The 20,492-nt window shown below is 46.6% G+C and overlaps 3 protein-coding genes across 3 annotated transcripts; 1 reads left to right on the top strand and 2 right to left on the bottom strand.

The window, feature by feature from the left end:
* Positions 1–11,998: 11,998 nt before the first annotated feature.
* On the top strand, positions 11,999–12,298 carry LAJ45_10273 (uncharacterized protein; the record flags this gene model as incomplete). The annotated part of the gene is made up of 1 exon (XM_046119800.1): positions 11,999–12,298. One exon carries the CDS (start codon positions 11,999–12,001, stop codon positions 12,296–12,298), a length of 300 nt encoding a protein of 99 aa, XP_045966937.1.
* A 1,228-nt stretch (positions 12,299–13,526) lies between these two features.
* Positions 13,527–14,117, bottom strand: LAJ45_10272 (uncharacterized protein; the record flags this gene model as incomplete). The annotated part of the gene is made up of 1 exon (XM_046119799.1): positions 13,527–14,117. The coding sequence occupies one exon, from the start codon at positions 14,115–14,117 to the stop codon at positions 13,527–13,529; it is 591 nt and encodes a 196-aa protein (XP_045966936.1).
* A 3,474-nt stretch (positions 14,118–17,591) lies between these two features.
* Positions 17,592–18,633, bottom strand: LAJ45_10271 (uncharacterized protein; the record flags this gene model as incomplete). Its single annotated transcript, XM_046119798.1, has 2 exons — positions 17,592–18,459; positions 18,542–18,633. The coding sequence occupies 2 exons, from the start codon at positions 18,631–18,633 to the stop codon at positions 17,592–17,594; spliced, it is 960 nt and encodes a 319-aa protein (XP_045966935.1).
* Between the last annotated feature and the right edge of the window lie 1,859 nt (positions 18,634–20,492).

Here is a 20,492-nt window from a genome sequence, read left to right as displayed (position 1 = left end):
CAAGTCTTCATCTGCAGTGGTGTGCTGGTGGATCGGTGATGCGGCGGTCGAGCCGGAGAATCAGAAGCGATCCCTACTATGCGATAGTAGTAGTTTACCCAGATACCCACTGCATTTTAACACCTCTTTTTCAGAGCTTGGGCTACACCCTCCCAATCGTTGGTTACCTCTGTAACGACCTATAGCCCATACATACGGCAACGACACACAAGGACGCCAATGGGCTGGCCCGGGGTGGATGATAGGGTTGGCCTGGCCCGGCCCATGGTATCCAAATCATGGTCTGGCCCAAGCTAAATAGCGCGGGCCTAGCCCGGGATAAATATTTTTGGCCCAGGCTCCCACAAATTGAGGTGTTCATCACAATGCGAACATTTGTTCTTGAGATCATCGTAGATATGATCAAAAATAGGACAATTTAACCCTCCTCTCATTGTAGAAAATATAAGATGTTGTTTACCTTGCCTCTTATAGTAGAAAATGACTATATACCAAGAAAGAACTACTAACGTTGTGTGAACACCTCGAAGCCCGGGCCTGCTTATTTAGCCCGGGCTGAATATTAGCCTCCGCCTGGCCCGGCCCATCAAACAAAATCTAGGGCCCGGCCTGGGCTGCCCAAAAATAGCACGGGCGGCCCATCTCAACCCACGGCCCGTCGACGTCCCTGTCGACGATACCCTCAACTTGGGAGGACATTCTTGCGCAGCATTTAAAGTTGATAAGTACGCTACTTGCTGTACATCTTGTATTCTATTTCCGGACTCTACCATGAAGGGTGATAGTTCCTACGATTCTGTGTGTTTATGTTGACGTTGTGGCGCTGCATAGTCGGACAGGTCCTTGTGCGTAACACACCCCCGAAACCTAGTGGCTACCCGATGTTTTTGTTTATCCTGCCGAGAACAGGGGGCGCCCCAGGAAGGAATATGAGAACCACAGCGGATATGACTGTGTGTATGAACACAAAATAGTGTTTTTGTTTTTGGCGTGGTGGACTTGGGATCATGAAATCTCACTCGCTCAACATGTTGATTGATTACTTCGGCAACCACAGCAACCAGGTCGGTAAACAGGTTGCAGAGCTTTCGTAATATTTTGTTCCAATGTAGCGAAATAAAGGGTTTCAGGAGGAATAGGTCTTGAAATAGGGCGCTCGGCACGTTTCATAGTATTGGAGGATTGTCATCATTTCATTATAGTATTTGTCATCGGCGTATGACTCACTTTCTTATTAGTCATTCTATTACTCACACATCCATGACTCATTGTATTTCTTTTGTACTACCTCTCATTGGTATAAATACGGGTCATTCCCCCTTAGCTAGAACAACAACACGATCAATTACTTTACTTCTCCTAAATACTTTCTCTAGCTTATGAGCCCGGAGACCACTCACGCTTATACACTCTTCACCATTTTTACCACAAAGTACACTTTCTCGTTTCACTTTCAATCATGTCTGAGAGGAGCATCAAGATTCCCGCACTCCCATGCAAGCTGGATGGTCAAGGCCATTACACTCTATGGAGAGACCTTGCTACCCGCATGTTGAAAGTTCACGATTTGTGGAACTTGGTCAATGGTTCGAGTAAGCGTCCCGTTTTGACAACCACCACCACTACTGTACCTACCACGGCACCACAAGCAGAAGGAAGCGCAGCAGAGGCTGAAGAAGGCGAAGAAGAAACCTCCGACAATGCCGAAGAAATCAGCGCCTGGGACAAAAAGGATAACCTTGCGGTTGTATTCCTTCAATCTAACATCGAATTCGAAGTTATTCTCACGCTTACACCGGCCGACACTGCTCACCACCTCTGGACTCAACTTGAGGACAGATTCGATCGGAAAACCGTCGCCTCCCTCCGCTCGCTCCTTGCTAATGTTGTCACTCTACAGTACACACCCGACAAGGGTATCAAAGAACATCTAACCCAGTTCAATACTCTTTGGTCATCTCTCCTCACTAGGACTAGTAACTCTACGGACAAGGCCAAAGACCCACTCGGTTATCACCTTCACCAAATCGCATTTGTTTCAGGGGCGAAGGCATCCTTCCTACTCCTCTCACTCCGGCACGAATCCCTCGAATCAGTCGCTGACAACCTGCAAACCAAGCCCAACGTCACCTTCGATAACGGTTATGAAAAGCTGTTGGATCTGGACTCACGGCGCAATAACGATGGACAGGCGGCCGGCGAAGCCTACACAATCAGGCGAGGAAACCCAGGACATGGAAACAAAGCCAGGAAGCCACGTAACAAGGAAATAGGAAATCGGGACGTCACATGCACCTGGTGCACCAAGAATGGAGAATATGCGAAAGGCCATACGCACAAAAACTGCCGGAAACTCAAAGAGTTCAGAGACAAGGAGAAGTCCGCTGCATCTGGCAACCTTAACGTCGCATCTGGTACTGTATTTAACACGAAACTAGACCTCTCTTGGATCCCCAATCTTTCTGGCCTTCCCGCACTCGAAGAAACCGACGTATTTACAATCTCGGTTGACTTCAACCTCAACAACTTCTCAGATGACACCTCGGACATCACAATGGAAAACTACTTTGGCTTTATTGCAGGACCTTCCACTTCCGATAACAAGGCATGGATCTTCGACCCTGGTGCAACCAACCACATGACCGGAACGCTGGTTACCGACCCCACTCCCCACACTGGAACAGTTACTGTTGGAGGACGCCGCAAACTCCAGATAACCGGAATTGGCAACGTCACCATCAACGGATCACATGACCTGATCACTCTGCAGAACGTATTCTTGATCCGCGAATTAGGCAACACCAACCTGATGTCTTGGTCTTGCATCGCTAAAAAGGGATTCACAACGATTGGCACGGAGGACGGCTTTACCATCTACAAACCAAACAGCAAGGAAATCATCGGGATCGCTAACGCAAATAGTACTGGTCCTTACATTTTTGAAACCAAAGAACCCTGCGCACACCTCTCTGCCGCCACCAGCTTCTATGACTGGCACCAACGGCTCGGACATCTCCCCGCTTCCTCACTCTCACGACTTCGCACCATGGTCGCCGACACCAAGTCTCTCCCCATATCTGGTCACATGGAAACATGTAAGACATTTGAACTCGCTAAATCAACCAAGTCCCACTTCGCTCCCCTCACCGAACCACTATCCAAACAACTACTGGAACTAATACACTCAGATCTGAGCGGCAAGTTCTCGACTCCTTCTCTGGGCGGTTTCAGTTACTATATCACTTTCATCGACGATTATTCCAGGTACGCTCACCTCTATTTCCTTCAAAAGAAATCAGATGCAGCATCTGCCACAGAACGATATAGCGCATACATGGAAAATCAATTGGACAAACCAGTTAAACGGTTTCGAAGCGACAATAGTGGGGAGTACATCTCCAATGACCTTCAACAATTTTTCGCCTGCAAAGGCATAAAGCATGAATTCACCGTACCTTACTCTCACGAGTCAAAATGAACAGCAGAACGCTTTAATAGGACTATAGCAACAATGGCACGATCCGCCTTGCTCGATCACAGCCTCCCAAAAAATCTATGGGCAGAAGCGATCAACACGATGGTACACGTCAAGAATCGACTCCCACACAAATCACTCCCGCACATGACACCATATGAAGCACTAACTGGAAAGAAACCCTTCATTGGGCACCTCCGATCCTTCGGTGAAACCATGTTCATACACATACCCGTCGAAGCACGACCAGCTGGAACAAAACTGGATGCAAGGGCTATAACGGGACAATTCTGCGGATATGGAGAATCTGAAAAAATCTGTCGGGTCTACATACCATCACAAAGGAAAGTAGTACTCTCTTGTCATTTTAGGTTTAAAGCTACATCCGTATGGGAAGAAATCGAAATAAAAACAAAAACCGATACACCCCCTAAACCAATACAAATCGAGATCAAACAAGAACCACCCTCACGTCCGTCAACACCAAAACAACATAGAGCATACGACGACGACCCAAGTGACGACGACATGATCAATCAACAGATAATGCGCGAAACCATGGAAAATTTCTCCGACACTGATTCGGAAGACCATGCAAGTATAGTGGGGGCCAGCTATACGAGGCCCGCCACTGAACGTACACCGTATGATGATAATGAAACAGATACTGATCAACCGAGACTTAACCCAGCACGGGAATGAAAAGCTCCGGTCAGATACGGACACAGCATTCAGCATGACACAACCCTAACAGAACCAACAAACTATCACCAAGCGATCAACAGTCCTGATTCCGCAAAATGGCAGAATGCTATGAAAGTTGAACTCCACTCACTCGCAAGGAATAACACATGGAATCTGGTCAACACACCGGATCACCGCAAACTGGTCGACTGCAAATGGGAATACAAAATCAAACTCGGGCCCGATGGCAACCCCATTCGGTACAAAGCCTGACTAGTCGCAGAAGGCTTCTCACAGGTCCCTGGTCAAGATTTCGATCAAACCTATGCCCCCGTCACCCGATACGGATCCATCAGACTACTCCTCTCTCGCTGACTTCAAACCGGTGGCCAATGCGATCAGATGGACGTCACAAGTGCATTTTTATACGGCGAACTCAAGGAAGAAATCTACATGAAATCTCCTCCAGGCTATCCCACTCCCGGCAAAGCATGCAAATTAATCAAATGCATCTACGGTCTCAAACAATCCTCAAGGGAATGGTACGCCTGCCTCTCAAAAGCACTAATCAAAATAGGATTCAGAAAAGCAGACTTCGACCCTTGTGTCTTCATACACAAAACAGGGGAGGTTGTCATCGCAATATACGTAGACGATATCCTCATCTTCTACTGGTCCATTGAACGCAAAAACCGCATCAGCCTCCTTCTCTACTCTGAATTCGAAATGACGGAAATTGTCACAGCCAACTGGGCACTCGGAATCCACTTGATCCACATTAAGACTGGCATCATCCTATCACAGGAAGCCTATCTCAAGCGTGTACTTATCAAATACGGCTTCGACGAATCCAGACCTGTGGCAACACCTATCCACAATAACGTCCAGCTCCAAAAAGGAACGGAAGCTGAGAAAATCGATTATCCAACAATTTATCAGTCGATAATCGGTTCACTCATATACGCAGTAATCGGCACTAGACCCGACCTCGTCTACACCATCACCATGCTCTCGCAATTTTCCTCCTGTCCCACCAAGGCTCATCTAGCTGCAGTCCATCGCGTCCTCCGTTATCTCAAGGGAACTCTCCATTGGTTACTCTTTTACGCCAAAATGCGACCAACTGCACTTATCGGCTACAGTGACGCAAGCTATGCCTCCGATATCGACGATCGCCACTCATTCACCGGCTACTGCTTCATACTAGGGGAGGCTCTTATCTCCTATCGCTCTTATAAGCAACGATCTGTCGCCACTTCTACAACTGAAGCGGAATACGTGGCACTCTCGGAGACCAGTCGACAACTGATCTGGTTAAGGAATGCAATCCACGAGCTGGAACGAAAACCGAATCTCTCTTTTATCCTTCGAGGCGACAACAACGGCTCTCTCTCTTTGGTCAAGAATCCCGTCTTTCATAAAAGGGCTAAACATATTGACGTACATTTTCATTTTGTTCGAGAACGGTTTGAGGATGAATTATTTGAACTGAAATATATTTCTACGAACGAGAACGTGGCGGATTTACTTACAAAGGGATTGGATAAGGGCAAACATGTTTTATTTTCTTCTACTATTCACTGTGGCTCACGAGGGGAAGTCTTGAAATAGGGCGCTCGGCACGTTTTATAGTATTGGAGGATTGTCATCATTTCATTATAGTATTTGTCATCGGCATATGACTCACTTTCTTATTAGTTATTCTATTACTCACACGTCCATGACTCATTGTATTTCTTTTGTACTACCTCTCATTGGTATAAATACGGGTCATTCCCCCTTAGCTAGAACAACAACACGATCAATTACTTTACTTCTCCTAAATACTTTCTCTAATAGGAGGTGGAGAGGACGTATAGTGTTTATATGCACGTCGTATGTACAGTACGATGCCAGTCGTGAGTGTCAGGCGCAACCAGATTTCCACAACCTTTTCACGGCGGGTTGGTACACAAGATATTAAATGTCAAATTATCGTTATCTATCTACTATTTCACAACTATACAAAAATTCAGCTCTCCAAAGGATCAATTGTAGTCGCTGTGCTGGTACTCGTGATGTTTCGAGGGGCGTTGCGACGCTGCGCCTGACGCTCACGACTGGCATCGTACTGTAGCATGACCTTCCTCCCAAGCGCATGTTTTTACAATCGATTACTTCTCCCGGTGGCAGTGTCCTTACTAATACCACATTACCACCATTGCCTCCAGCGATAACCCCCTCCCCCAGATCAGGTGGGGATATGGATCGTATCAAGACCGACTTCATGTGCCCTCAGGAGAGGAGCTGTATATTGGAGTCTTCGTCAAAGTCGAGAATGACTAACGGTTTGCTCACATACCACCCCACAGGATATGGTGCCGCTCAGGTGGGGAAGCACAGAAGGCTTAATCCGGAGAAGAACAAATATTATCCCGAGGGAGTAGAGGAACCGCACCTCTCACCAATCCCAGGGTGTCTCACGGATTGCGACTCAAGTGTGCAGCGGGCGACATCACGCTGATCGCAAAACACATCCTCTTAGCCACTGGTGCAGGAGACCAAATTTGCTTCATCCCGGCATAGAGGGGTAAAAGAGAGCACCGCTCGAGTGACAGGACACAAACAGCAGCAACCAAAAAAGAAAAGGTCTAGTTTTGAAACATTTCGGAATATACGAGTGATCGCCCGTGACCTAAATATCTACATTACAACCCGATCTCGCCGCACACCACTCACTCCCGCTGTCAGAGAAGGTGTCATATAAAAAATATCGTTGCTTAAACAGATGACTGTACGAGATGATAACTATAAACCAACAATGAAAAAACATGACGACCCTAACCCTGCCTCCCTAACCCTGCCTCCCCTAACCCTAAGTCCATATTAATAATTGATTGATGACCCGTGAATCATATGCGGCCTGAGAGCTATAATTCCGGGATCTCTTCTGTACTTCACGTCTTATTGCGCAGGCTATCACTACATCCTCCCCCGAAACATATTCTATTGTGCAAACACGTTCGCACACCTATACCTCTTTCCAGACAACATTTGCTTCGTACCTTTGTTCAATACCTATGCCTCCCTATTGAAGTAACGACGGGCGCTTTGGTTCCAGAGGTGTCCGAGCAAGAGAGTGAGAATAGACTCGTGATTACCAAAAAGACCTGGCATAATTATATAATGTTCTGGGTAGTATATAGCTATCTCTAGAAAGTAGGTCGTGCAGCGTAATAAGCGAGCGCTGGATACAAGTATGTGTGAAAGCGGGCTGCTTACAATTTCATGATCAGCGGTAATGACTTTACGAATCTCAAATGCTAGCATGAGATGTAGGTGAGCCTACCTGAGATATTATAGACTTGGAGTAGCCTTGCTAAAATATGAACACACCGGAGCCAAATATCTCCGTCAATTCAAGAATCGTAATGTTATAATACCGAGTGATGATACATGACTAAGATCACAGATAGTTGAAGTTCGTTCTAGGAGTCGTACCTTTCAAAGGCTTTTTATTTCTTCGGAGCGCATATAACGTGGGACAGATGCGGAGAGGACAGTTTCAGTTAGTAAAGATACAGTCGAAACTATTCGAGTACAAGAATGTAGACAAGTGTGTCTAGTAAGAATCGTAATCATGCTTCTAATAAGATTCAAGTCGATCTATCAATTCATTCACGAGGGTCCGCTGCGTGGCGGGAGTTTCTTCACACTAATATGTTAAGTAGGGATCGGCGTGGCGCTGCCCTAGCGACTAGTCATATAATATCACTCGAACACAAGTTATCACTCGAACCTAACCCGCTTCGCCTCCTCGTAATTCTCGGGCCCGTGCGTCACTTATTTCTGGAAGAGAGCAATTGTGGTAGCTTGAGGTGTAAGGATTTGAGAGGAATAGCGCGGGGGTGGAGTGGTGGTTGCCTGGCTATCACGTGGACGCAGCTGAGGCACAATTAGTGACCTCTGTAATCTGTGGGGGCGAATTCCCAGTATCGAAAGGTCTTGAGGGTGAATAGAATATTTTCTAGATCAGGCTCTTCTACAGGGAAGTATTGCCATGAAACGATTGTATTCGCTTCTCATCCTAACTCATGCCGGTATATGGCCACAGGGTTAGGGTTTCCGTGTTATTTCGTACCACCCCACCTCTGCGGTTGTAGCAGGTGCGGCTACTTATCGCTGAAGCTAGACCTGTGAATATGCCTACTCGGGTGATTACTATTTACACAGTCCATAACTGTCGCTGACCACTGGGGACGAGAGTAGGAACTGGTTTTATCGTTATATCTCACTAATGGCTCACTGTGTGTACGGATATCATTGAAACCCCCAAGATAGTGAGGGTCCAAAGAGCAATCTAAATAAAGGGAGGTTGGATTTAAAGGAGGGCTTTACTGAATGCGGCGTCGTTTTGAAAAGATTATACCCAGCATCTCCGAGTGATCATTCATGATTTCACATCTCCCCTCGGGCTCCGGTAGTTAGGATATTGTGGTCTGTTAAGTTTCGATATGAATCGATTTGGAGCCGACCCCATCACAATTAAACCGGGCAGCGATTGACCTTCGGCCAAGATCAAGGGTTGATATGCGGTCCTCAGGAGGGCCTGTAATGGGTCGGATAGCCCGGGTTGCATACCGGGCATGCTACCGCTCGGGTCGTCGATTTCAGGAATGTAGAAATTCATCAGCTAGATGTAGGAGGTTATTTTAATCTGATAGCTCCAGCGCAGCGGGTACGTGTGTGTGTCATTACTACGCCGGGCATAGTTGTCTACGGTTGGTTCGGTGATATATGATGATCCGGAGCAACTTAATGCTCTTGTGATTGTTGACGTTCCGAGCTCTATAGATCCTCCGCTGGGTTGTCTTTTATAACGATCTCACGTTCCCAGTAGAAGGGTTTAACATTTTAATTTAGCTAACTCGGGATAGGTTGCGAAGCTCACTGGGTCGGGGGTCCGTGATTTACGTCAGCGGGTCAGGCGGGTCGATCTATGTTCGGCGACCCGCTAGAGCTACATGTATTGCAAGGTGATCGTTACATGTACATTTTATGGTAGTAAATGAGGCCAAGTATGTAGATTGACGTCGACCTCTCTGGTAAATCCCCGCAATCTGCGGGTGGTTGGTTGGTGGTGGACCTTCACTCCCGTCGCCAAGGCACTAAACCGTAATCCTTGACTCAGCGGTGTGTGAGCAAGGATGGGAAGAGCCGCATTACTTAGATGATGTAAAGAGGCTTACTTCGCTCTACCTTCTTTCATCATACCTATCACTACAACCCATAGTATTGTCGGGTTACAAAAATAACTTCGCACCAACGACAACCAACAACCGTCAGAGTAGGTATATTTCGACAGTCACAATAGCTATGAGAAAGATGGTTCTATACCTATGAATCTAGGGAGTAAGAGAGCTATATCTAGTACTCTTGTCCATGGCCGGAATGAAACGGATTGAGAATCGTGTCTGGTTTCTATGCGGGGTGCGTAGTTATTTTTGTAACCTGGCAATAATTCAGCACCTCATCTCATATTCCCATCTAACCGGCCTTATCACACATAGGCCATCCTATATCATCAGCGTGTCCTCTATGCTCCAAGAGCGGACACAATTCACATACTCCTTTTCATTCTCCGACGCTTTGGTTCCCGCTGAGCATAACACGATTCAGCCTGCTGTGACGGGACCGGCGAAGGCAACTTGTCTTCTTCTCTGTGGAGGATAGATGTCTCATCTATGCCATCGCTCTTTCGGGCACTCTCACCCTTCCTTTCTCAGTCAGCATAGTTCATCGTTCACAGCGTCACCGTTTTCCATCCATTTTACATTCTTTCCGCTGAATGTTAACCGAACATGCCAGGCAGCATGGAAGAGCGGCTTCCGCCCACCGCCCCCAATAAACGAACCCCATCAAACCACGAGGCTCCATCACCGGGTCTTGATTCAACATTGTCCGGAGCCTCGTTAATCTCCCCAAAACACTATTCCTCTTATCCGTTCTCCACCCAGCATTCTCTCCCTCCTACCTCCGCGCCTCTATCCAGCTCCACACCGCCCACCGGAGTTTGCTTCAACAGTATCCGGAGCCTCGTTCATCTACTTCGAATCAAACGTCCTACCTGTTTGTTCTCTTTTGACCTGTGCCTCCATCCCGCTTCATCAAAATATCACAAAGTCTTGTTCATCCAGCGAGGCGAAAAGGATCTCCTGAACCCACCCATCTCCTGCGTTCAGTACATATACCCGGCTCCATCGGCCTCCATTCTTTCTCCTTGTTCACCCTCTCCCTCAGATGATCTTTTCTGGGCTGGGATCACCTCTGGCCAATTATAAAATCACTGGCGGCTCCGTTCTCTTGCTGCCAACTCCAATTCCCTCGTCATCGTCATTGTATTGGGGACACTGATTACAAGCCACACCACTCCATACCTTGGTCAACATACATGTTGGTCAGTAACTGCCCCCCAGTAGTTCTCTTAACTGATACTAATTTAGTATATTTAGACCGGGGACAGGACACAGTTTGTGTACCCACCAGGAACCGCGGAACTATCTGGTTAATCCGGTGAGAACGAACTGGCTTCTTATGACCACTTATTCGGAGATTCTCAATCGGAAGGCGGCCGGATATTACATCTATTCCCTCCTCTAGCCAATCAGGCTTTAACCAACCACCCAGCAGCGCAACATACGACGAGCATCAAAAAATATTAGGAGTATCTACCAAGATGCATACCGTACTTACCAGCCCGTCATACGGCACGTCGGTTTGGCTGATGAAATCAAGCGTTTGGTGACACAATGACCACCTAACCCTGAGGAATGGTTATTAATTGAGGACATCAATTGATATCAGCCAATCAAATAATTGCAAGATTAGGTCAAAGAGTCTCTTTTGATCGTGATTTCCGAGACGGCAGGGATCTCGCTGAAGAAGCGCAATTACTTGGCAGCCAGGAGGCTGCTAGGGAGGGTGCTAGAATAGCACGTCGAGTAGCACGACAACAGCCTAATACTAGTGTGATAGCACCATGTGCCCCCACGCTACCTGATACCATTCTATGCTTGTCCTTCCATTACCCGACCGTCCTCGCATCACAACCCATGACTTGTTTCCCTCACTGTCCCTTTTACTTCTATAACAGTGTTCTGTGATTCCTGTGATGGATACATGGGTCGGCTGGCTGATTTGATGGCACGGTGTAGAACGGTAGTACCTGGGAGGGGTGGTATTTACTGACAGTTGCTAGAGAACCATGTGTCATTTTCTATCATTTTGCGCTTTCGCATCTGATACATTGCTCAGGTGACAGCGTTCGTGGCAATATCTGGAGGTGGAGAAACCAAGGTCTGGAATCGATCGGATCAGCTCGATCGATATTGCGGTGGGTTTAATGGTGCTGTGAAGATCGAAGCGTATATGGATTTTCAATCAAAACAGTTTATGGTTGACACAGGGTGGCCATTATTTGACCAACTCTAGGCGGGATTAGTTGAGAAAGCGGAGCGGCTCATTCCAGGGGAGTGTTCATTTCCATTCCTTCTCTACAACACCGGAGAACCACACCGTATGCCTGTGTCTACGGACTTATTACCTTCCAGGAGATTCCATATAGTCAGGTCAAGGACTCGCTGTGTCGTAGGTACTCCCCTACCTCCACACCTAGTAGTAGTGTACCAGCCACACATAATCTGACGCATTACCAGCGATTTACATCAACCTGTGCACACAGATTAAGATGCATATCGATTACCCCGCACCTCACGATATAATAAGGCACAATTGGGGGAGTTCTGGGATAAGCTTGGCACCTCCACGCGCTGGGATACGATTAAGCTAAGCCACTATCACATGCACCCTCCTAAGATTAGGGGGAAGAAGACCAAGGCTGGTAATCGGGAGATTACCGACCTGGACGACGATGTCCGGTTTGGGGACCCCGAGAATGAGATATATGACCTATCTGACGTATCCGGTGACGATGGAGCCAAGGGTCGCCCAAACGGTCCTCGGTGCTGGGAGGGGGGTGTCTCTCCGGCTTCTCCGGACGCCTCCCAGCATACCGATGAAGACGGGGAGGACGACCGGGAGAACGACGATGCAGACACGATCCAATCGGGCGACGACGCCCTATTAGGTATCCTAGCCTAATAATAGTATAGTACTGACCTTATAGCATAGCATCTTATAGCATAGCACCTGTATTAATGTTAGCTAAACGATACCAGTTCTTTTGCTATTTACCTACTTTATAGCCAATGAAATCGATTAGTAAACCAATTTTCTTATTCAGCCCTAGATATCTGAACCTAATCGACCGTATCAGCATCAAATATCGATATTACCCTCGGTATGGCGTATACGGTGCTCAGGGGTATCGGTATCTAAACCTAATCGTCGATATCAGCATCAAATAGGCATCAAATAAGCCCCAAGCTACGCATATTGCTTATTCCTGAATAAGATGCATGCACTTGCTCACAACTTCCTGACTTAATGTATCACCTTTTCCCTTCCCTCGGCGATTCTGTATCGCTAATGTGTAAATTGATGCATTAACATGTCTGACAGAGTGGTAGTACTGCCTTTATACCTTATAGCCCTATATATTACAATTATATACTCTGGATTTTAATTCGATGAGAAGAATCTCGTGTGCTCGACATTTACCGTTTACTGACTTAACGCTGGCTACCTGGTTTTTCCTACGTATACTATCCGAAGTATACAGTCGGCATTGCGTATCTGGTGCTTTTGCTTGTAAAGCTCTGAGCTTAATCGACGATATAAGCATGTACAATTATTTAATGTACCCTTATTTCTTATTGAAGACCCCCGCCAGATCTGATTGGTAACGCCACTAATAATAAATTTAATCAATCAACGATTAGCGCTTATTACCAGTGAATTAAACAAAAAAAGAAAAAAAGAAAAAATACGCTTATTACCGTCCTCGCTCCACGCCAGACCAAAGCTAGAACTATCCTCAATCAAAACGATCGCAACTTACCTCCGACGGTGATATCTAAATACTTGCTCCGGCATCAAGGTTATCATGTTACCAGATCACCCTCTGGAAGCTCCATCGAGAGAACCTTTGCGCTCGGCTACGGCTCATGTAGATACAGTGGGAAGTCATGTACAATTACTCGGGAGTCGCGCGAGTGATAATTCACCAATCTTGCGAGGAGTTAAAGGAGACATAGTCGGAATAACTCACTTACGCGTTGTGGAGAATCCGTGGAATAGCATCATTTCATTTAATAATCAGTCAGCTGAGCATATGATAAAGTCCATCTAGCTACTACAACGGTAGTTGCAACAATGCGGCAAGCTCAAGAGGTACGAGAATCTAAACAATCCCTAGCCGCCCATGCGATTACCACCACTCTCTACTAGTCGACGAGGAGTCCTCAAAGTTCCTCGGTCTCCGATACCTCCCCGTTCCCCGATATGGACTCGAAGCTTGTAACTCCCCTCTCAATCCGCCGGAGCCCTCTCCGCCTTCTCTGACTGCTGCACTCTCTATGAGCGGCCGTACACCTGTCCCATCAGCCGCCTCCGCCGCCTCCACCTCATTACGTGGCACTGTCATCACCGCAGCCCCAGGCTCCACTACTGCTGTTGCGCGCGGTGTTGCCAAGACAGTGCGTGTGTCCGGGTTTGTCGCCGGCTGGTGGTCTTCTAGGCGGTAGTGGGTTCCCGGGGGTAGGTGGGGATATTCTTTATCTGGAAAGACAATTAGTTTGGATGTTTTGGGGAGGGGATTGGTCAACAATTTACGCGGCGAGGAAGGGACAATGGCAGGAATGAAGAGAGGGAGAGCTGGGATGATGCGGTGCCTAGTGGTTATTGTGCTGTCACTACGGCGTGGCTGGTCTGGCTCGGTGGTGGCCCGCGATCGCTGACTAGATCGGGGGGGTGCTGCGCCGGTGGGGGCGGTGGCATCCTCTTGGCTGGTGATGGGCATTGGAGTGATCCCCGTCATATGTATTGGAATTTGTGATTTCGTGATTTATAGTTGTGGTGAGCTTGCTGAGATGGGAGAAAAGAGGAGGCAGAGGGTTTCTATTTATAGAATTTGATTTGTTGTCTGTACACGTGAAGGCTTTGTTGCGTGGGACTAGCTGTAGGTTTTGATTTGCTGTGTCTGGGAAGGTACTATAAGTCATGAATAGCTAAATAATACACATGAAACGGATGAAGATAACAGTTTATGCTAAATCTGAAAATTATGCGAAAGAGAATAAGGAGCTGCGAGATGCAATGAAGGCTAAATGAGATGATGGATCTGCATCAATGACTTGCGGTGTGGTGAAAGTGTCCCTGCCGCGCTGTATAGAGGCTTCCTACATACATATACCTTGACCGTCCATGTACAGTCCCTCTTGCTCAGCAAAGTATTGGGAACCCACTCCCCTGTTGGACCTGTCTACCACTAAAACTGACCAAAACCCATCTTTCTGTTTATTAAAACAAAGCAATGGATTTTGGCTTCTAGTACGTTATACCGACATCCTCATAATGACCTTATGCCGCACTTTCATAGACATAACGGGAGTGTTACAGCTATTGTCCATCTTGTTCATTAACTATGGCAGCCCGCATATAAAATATTCTTTCATTCACTATCACTGCCTAGATGTTTCCCGGGGGTGCCCGAATGGATATGATCCATAAACCTGAATTCGGGAATGCATATTATGCAGATTGTAGCACGCCCCCCCCCCCCCAGTCTCCGGCATCGAGATATGTAATTAGTATAGTGAGCAATATCAACGTTATATTACGCTACCTAATGTTTCGACACCTGACAATGCCCTCAGGGCCCCAGACCATTACAAGAATCTCTCATATCAAACGTATTCCAGTATCTAAAAAATCGATGAGAAATCGATGAATGAGAAATCAATCTGGTCTCGCGTCCGCCGAGAATAGCATCGAGTGAGCCTCTATGAAAACATCGAGTGACATGCCATGAACGAGTGACCTCTCATGACACCCGGGCGAGTGATACCCTATGATTCCCATCACAGCAACAGGGAATAAACTAATCAAAGCGTAGGTCTAGATATAAATGGCCCTTCCCACTAAGCACGTGTAGTACACCCGAGGTCATTCTGCACACAGCGCAACCCACAAGAAAGATACCCGCACCCCCACAGCCGCGCCAAGGTCCTCCTTTGGTGCGTTACCGCCCGGCATTCTTGCGTAGAATGGTGCGTCAACTGGAACATATTTCAGTGCTTATAGACCGCCGTTCCCTCTCTTGCTTCGCCCGACAACAGCTGGTAGGTTCTTCTTTTCCCAGGTTAATTTCATCAAGGCGTTTTTGTGAAGGTAGGTCATTTCAACAGCTACGTTCCTTTCAAGGTATGGTGCGCACACTCTTAAAGGTGACACGGCGGTATCTGGAAGTGGAACAATCGTGGCTGCAAGATGAACTCCAAGGCCAATGAGAGGGCTTATTCCTAGCCACCTTGCTGCATACCTGCCGCAATTCACTTTTGAGGAGGTATAAATGGGTATAATACTGTTCCACTTTGCTCAGTCTTGGCGCCTTTTACATACAAAATCCGCAACTTCAAACTCTCATAACTTTTTAACTAAAGTAGATATCAAAAATCTGGAAATAAAAGCTAAAGTTCATCACTAGTACTACACTTTTTATTTACCGATTTTTTTAAATCTCTTTTTTGGCAAAGTTATAAGCCATTGACTTTTCGCCCGATTTTTGTCACCTTTAGGAGTGGGCGCACCATATATTTTTTTGGACGTATTTTTCTGATGATAGGTCATGTCAACAACGGCAACGGAGATGTAGTCCAGTGGGAGTTCTGCACGATGCCAATCATCATCACTGGAGAGCCATACAAGGGCGATGGACCATCACTACGGCATACCCGTCAAAGCATGCACCAAGCGGGGAATAGGAATTTGAACAGCAAAATGATTACCTCCGAAGGTATGTGGGTGCCACTGAGTTGAAACCGCCTACAAGGAATGGTCTCAATGAGCTATGTGGATCCTAGGTAGGATTAAGCTATATTCTGGCGAGTGGAACACCGTATAGGTCGGCTTTTAATGTTGTGGGGTAAGATATGAATGCCGGCAGGTACGAAAAGAGCTATGAACTGGGTAGGAACAAGACCAAGTCGACAGAATAGGTGTGAACGACATTAGGTCTAGAAGGTTGTTCTGAGCTTGACAACGGCAAGGTGTGGTTAACGGACTAGAACGGTCTTCGGGAGTGCGATATCCGATATCGGACTCCAGGTTCGGGATATTTGTTATAGAAAGTCACACCGACTGGACATCCCGCGAATACCCAGCGCTGTCGATCGAGTATTACTAGAGGGCTCTTGGTCAACATTCGTACCACCACAAACCCCACCACCCCCCCCATAACACACAATGGCAAAAAACTACAACCGTTTCAAGCATCTACTTACCTACAGCGTGAGCCACCGCGAGCTGACTCAGTAGGGAGGGCCCAGCAGCGGTCAGAACCTATCTTACCCGTCCAGACTCCTCCGGGAATGTTGATTTTCATCAGCTCCGTCCTACTCCCTGCCTGCTCCACTGATCAGCTTGCTCAAACAATTTCATAGCACGGCAGTGCTGATGCGCTATGTAGGATAAAATACCATCAGACCGCTCATTATGAGCCGGGATTTACCTTTTGAGCGCCTGACGAGCCACTGTTGCCGTTACGGATTGGATCGGATCTGAGTGGCTGGTGGGTGGAAGCTCTATGGGTTGTTTGTTTCTTCTCCACCGTGGTAATACGCTAGTAACCGTCGGTAGGTAAGTGACGTCTGAATGCGAGGTAAATGGCAGCCTGGATATGTTACTGCTCTTTCACCAAGACGGTTCGTTCGCGAAGTTTCGGGTATGAACTAGTTCATCCGGGAGGTGTAATATATATCGAAACCTTTACTACAGGTGAGGAGACCATGACTACCAGACCGCGCAAGGGGTGATGGGTAGTTCGGATGTATCTGGGTAGGGCTGATCGGGTTGACCGATCAGATTGGGTGTAGACGAATATAAACCAATGTAACCTATGGGTCGAGTGATAAGTCCGATGAGCAATAAAAGAGAAGAAAGGAGATGATCTTCGTCAAAAAGAGATATGTTAACGCTATTCTATAACGTAAAAAGAGCTATCTTCATTCGTCCCTACTAAACTTTCCTCTCGCTAGTTGAGGTAGAGTGGGTAGTATGGTTATGACAAGCTGGGTTTGGGTTGGGATGCGTAAGTCTACATATGATGTGGGATGGTTTGATTTGGGTTTAATATATCACGGGCTCACTGATTAAGAGCTCCGTTTTAAGAAGCGCGCGGATATTCGGCATGAAGCCCTTGACTCTATAAAAAAAATTATAATATTTCTGTTTGGCCTGCAAATACTCTGTGAGGGCAACATTTTAATAAATCACATCATACATTTTCACTCGGCAGACGCTGTTGTGCAGCGCTACCCTCAGCCTTATTGTCCTTGTCCTTGTCCTCTTCCAATTCCTCCGCCGACATTGGCGTCTTAGATGGCCACATACTATTTATCGGCTTGACGCCAATAACTGCTTTAATAATATCGGACCGATAGAGCGTTGTCAACAAGGGAGCTATATTCCTATCGTCAAGGTCCGAGAAAAACTCCCCCGGCCCTCCAAGAATAATATAATCCCGTACAACCTGCGGTGTATCGGCTTTTGGCAGACGTCTGAGCTTGCAAGCAATTACTGCAACGACAATGGTGGTGACGCACCGAAAGGCCACTGCTGCGATCTCGAATGCCAAAGAGGATTTGTCGCTCGCTACTGGAGCGGGGCCCTGGACATCCTTAAAGGTTGCCCAAGCTTTGGTCATCTGCAGGGCGCCTTCAAGGATTGTCACCACCGTCAGACCAACACAGTAATAAATTGCACCGTGTACTGTGTTGGTGATTGTGTCTGCCCGAGTTAGGAGTATGCTATTGACGGCTAAGATGAGATGGATGATTATCTCGCAGCCGCGTACCCTACTTGGCTTCTTCACGCCGCCTGGTAGGGTTGAGATGGCTGCCGAGATGCACCCAAAGACAGCTACACAACAAAAGCTAATAATCACCCAAAACATTAACGTCTTAGCTTGAGTTCTGAGCCATCTTTTTGCACGTTCCGTGGTGCGCCCTGGACGGTTTTCGGCAGCGTTAGGCTGGACAGAAAGGTTGCTTGCGACAGGCAGTACGTGGGGCGCTGGAATGGTTTCCTGAGCGTGCTGATTCGCCAGTTCCAGTGTTTCCCGCGTCTTTTCAATTACTGCCTCTCTTTTTAATAGTGTGTTAGAGGCTCGTTCCAACAAAATTTAATATTATTGAGGTATACAGATCTAGAAAACGAGGAACTTACTTTGCACCGTTTGCCTGTGTATCAAGAAATCGCCTATATGCTGCGGCAGCCACCTTGACAGAACGTACAAGATCCCTTCTCCGTATTGCCATCTTCTGTCTATTGGATCAAGGAGGAAAGGTATAATTGGATAGGGTGGCCGTAAAGAATATGTAAAAATATGGAACTAAGTAAGTCGTGAGTAATCAATATTGTTCGTGGATCCCGATTGCAATGAGTAGCGACTATAGTAAGAGGTTGAGAAGAATAGATTATATCAATATACGTACGTATCCTATATTCGAGTATGTAATGGTATAGGGAACAATATGAATGTGGAGCTCGAGAAGAATGACATCGAGGACAAGGATATCGATGATGCTGAAAACACATATGCGTAAGAAGTTACACGTACCCCATACAGCTGATAATACGTTTAACCAGGACTGGGCATCCGACCAATGGCCACGTCTTCAGATGATAATTGACTAAGTAAGGTATTTCCAGAACTCGCTATTCTGTTCCTAGTAGTAATCGTTGATTCAATGCACAAGGTACTACAGTAGACCTATGTACTTCCCTCACTTTACCAATCAGGATTGCCCTATGCAAATCTAAACACGATTATTATTCTCGCCACCCAGCTGCCAAAGCTCCCTACCGAGAAAGGCGTACCGCCGGCAGATTGGCTTTGAAAGTACATATTTAATAAGAATTTATCTAAAGAGTTATTCCGCTCAACAGAGAGCTCTCATCCAGTTTCGCAGCTGCTCACGTGCACGATATCGGGACTTGGCTATTATCAAGTCGTACAGGTACTCGCCTCCTTGCAGTTTTCCACCGCACCCCCGGTTTTCCAGTCCAAAAGAGTTTGCTGAACCTGTTTAATAATGGATTGTAGTTGGTTTTAGGAGTTGAAAGAAACCGAGATTCTAAAGAGGTAGACCTCCTTATATACGCAAATAACACACTATCCTACGATATGCTTACTTTGAGCTTCTACTCCGTTGGCCAGGACGTCGAGGTGGTCAAGCGAGGTACTTCATGATTGATGGATTGGGTGCCGCTTTCTGAATCATGATGAATGCATTTACATTATCCCATCCATCAAGGGCGGGTAACATTTCTAGTTCAGTCATGACATTCTGTCGTTTCCCCGAAAAGCTAGTGATACGTAGGAGGCAGGAGGAAGTCGACACGAGAGAAGACGAGACGAGGGGAGGGAATACCGGACTTTCAAATTGATCTATGCTCTTGAGTACTTTTAATCGAGTTCTGAGAATTAGAATTAGAATTAGACTAAGACTAAGACTGTCAGCGTTCGCAACGGTCAGGTCTGGATTACAGATAGCTAAAGATCCCCCCGTTTCTCCTTGATTGAGTGGCTAACTAATCCAGGTATGAGCTTGACCGATACCTCTCCTGTAGGTACTATTCTATATGCCTAGTGTAAGTCCCTACTAGGTTTATGTAACGTCCTTCGAGGATGCACCACCGCTGTGATAGGAACAGCAATAGGGCCTGTTGTAAGCTTAAACAGCAAAGCATCACCCCTTTTTATCACCTAAAACCAAACCTAAACGACTACATGAGCTCTGATTGTGACTGTCTGGGTGGAACCACGGGCTCGCAACGCAGTTGGAACATTATCAGCTTACACAGCGAAAGAAAGACACACTCCGTCACTCCGCTCCAAAAGACACCCAGCTATTCAAAATGTCTATCTATTCATTTACCAACCAGTAACATGATAACTATTCAAGGAGTCTCCAGATATCAATTTTCTGTCAACAGAATGTCAAAGGTACATCTCAAGACATAAGAAATGTTCTCGAAGTTGAACCTATTCTTAGATTAGCTATTGAACGTAGTGCACGATTGAATTCTGGACTGGTTAACTTCATAATACTTAAAGTCACTTACCATGTTTGTAAACATCACTCATTTACTGATCGGATAGAGGCGACTCAAT

This window comes from Morchella importuna (assembly GCF_003444635.1).
Source record: "Morchella importuna strain M04M26 chromosome Unknown Morimp01GS044, whole genome shotgun sequence".
NCBI lineage: Eukaryota > Fungi > Ascomycota > Pezizomycetes > Pezizales > Morchellaceae > Morchella > Morchella importuna.
The sequence above is the reverse complement of the archived record's forward strand: the minus strand, read 5'-3'. Positions and strand labels throughout refer to the sequence as shown.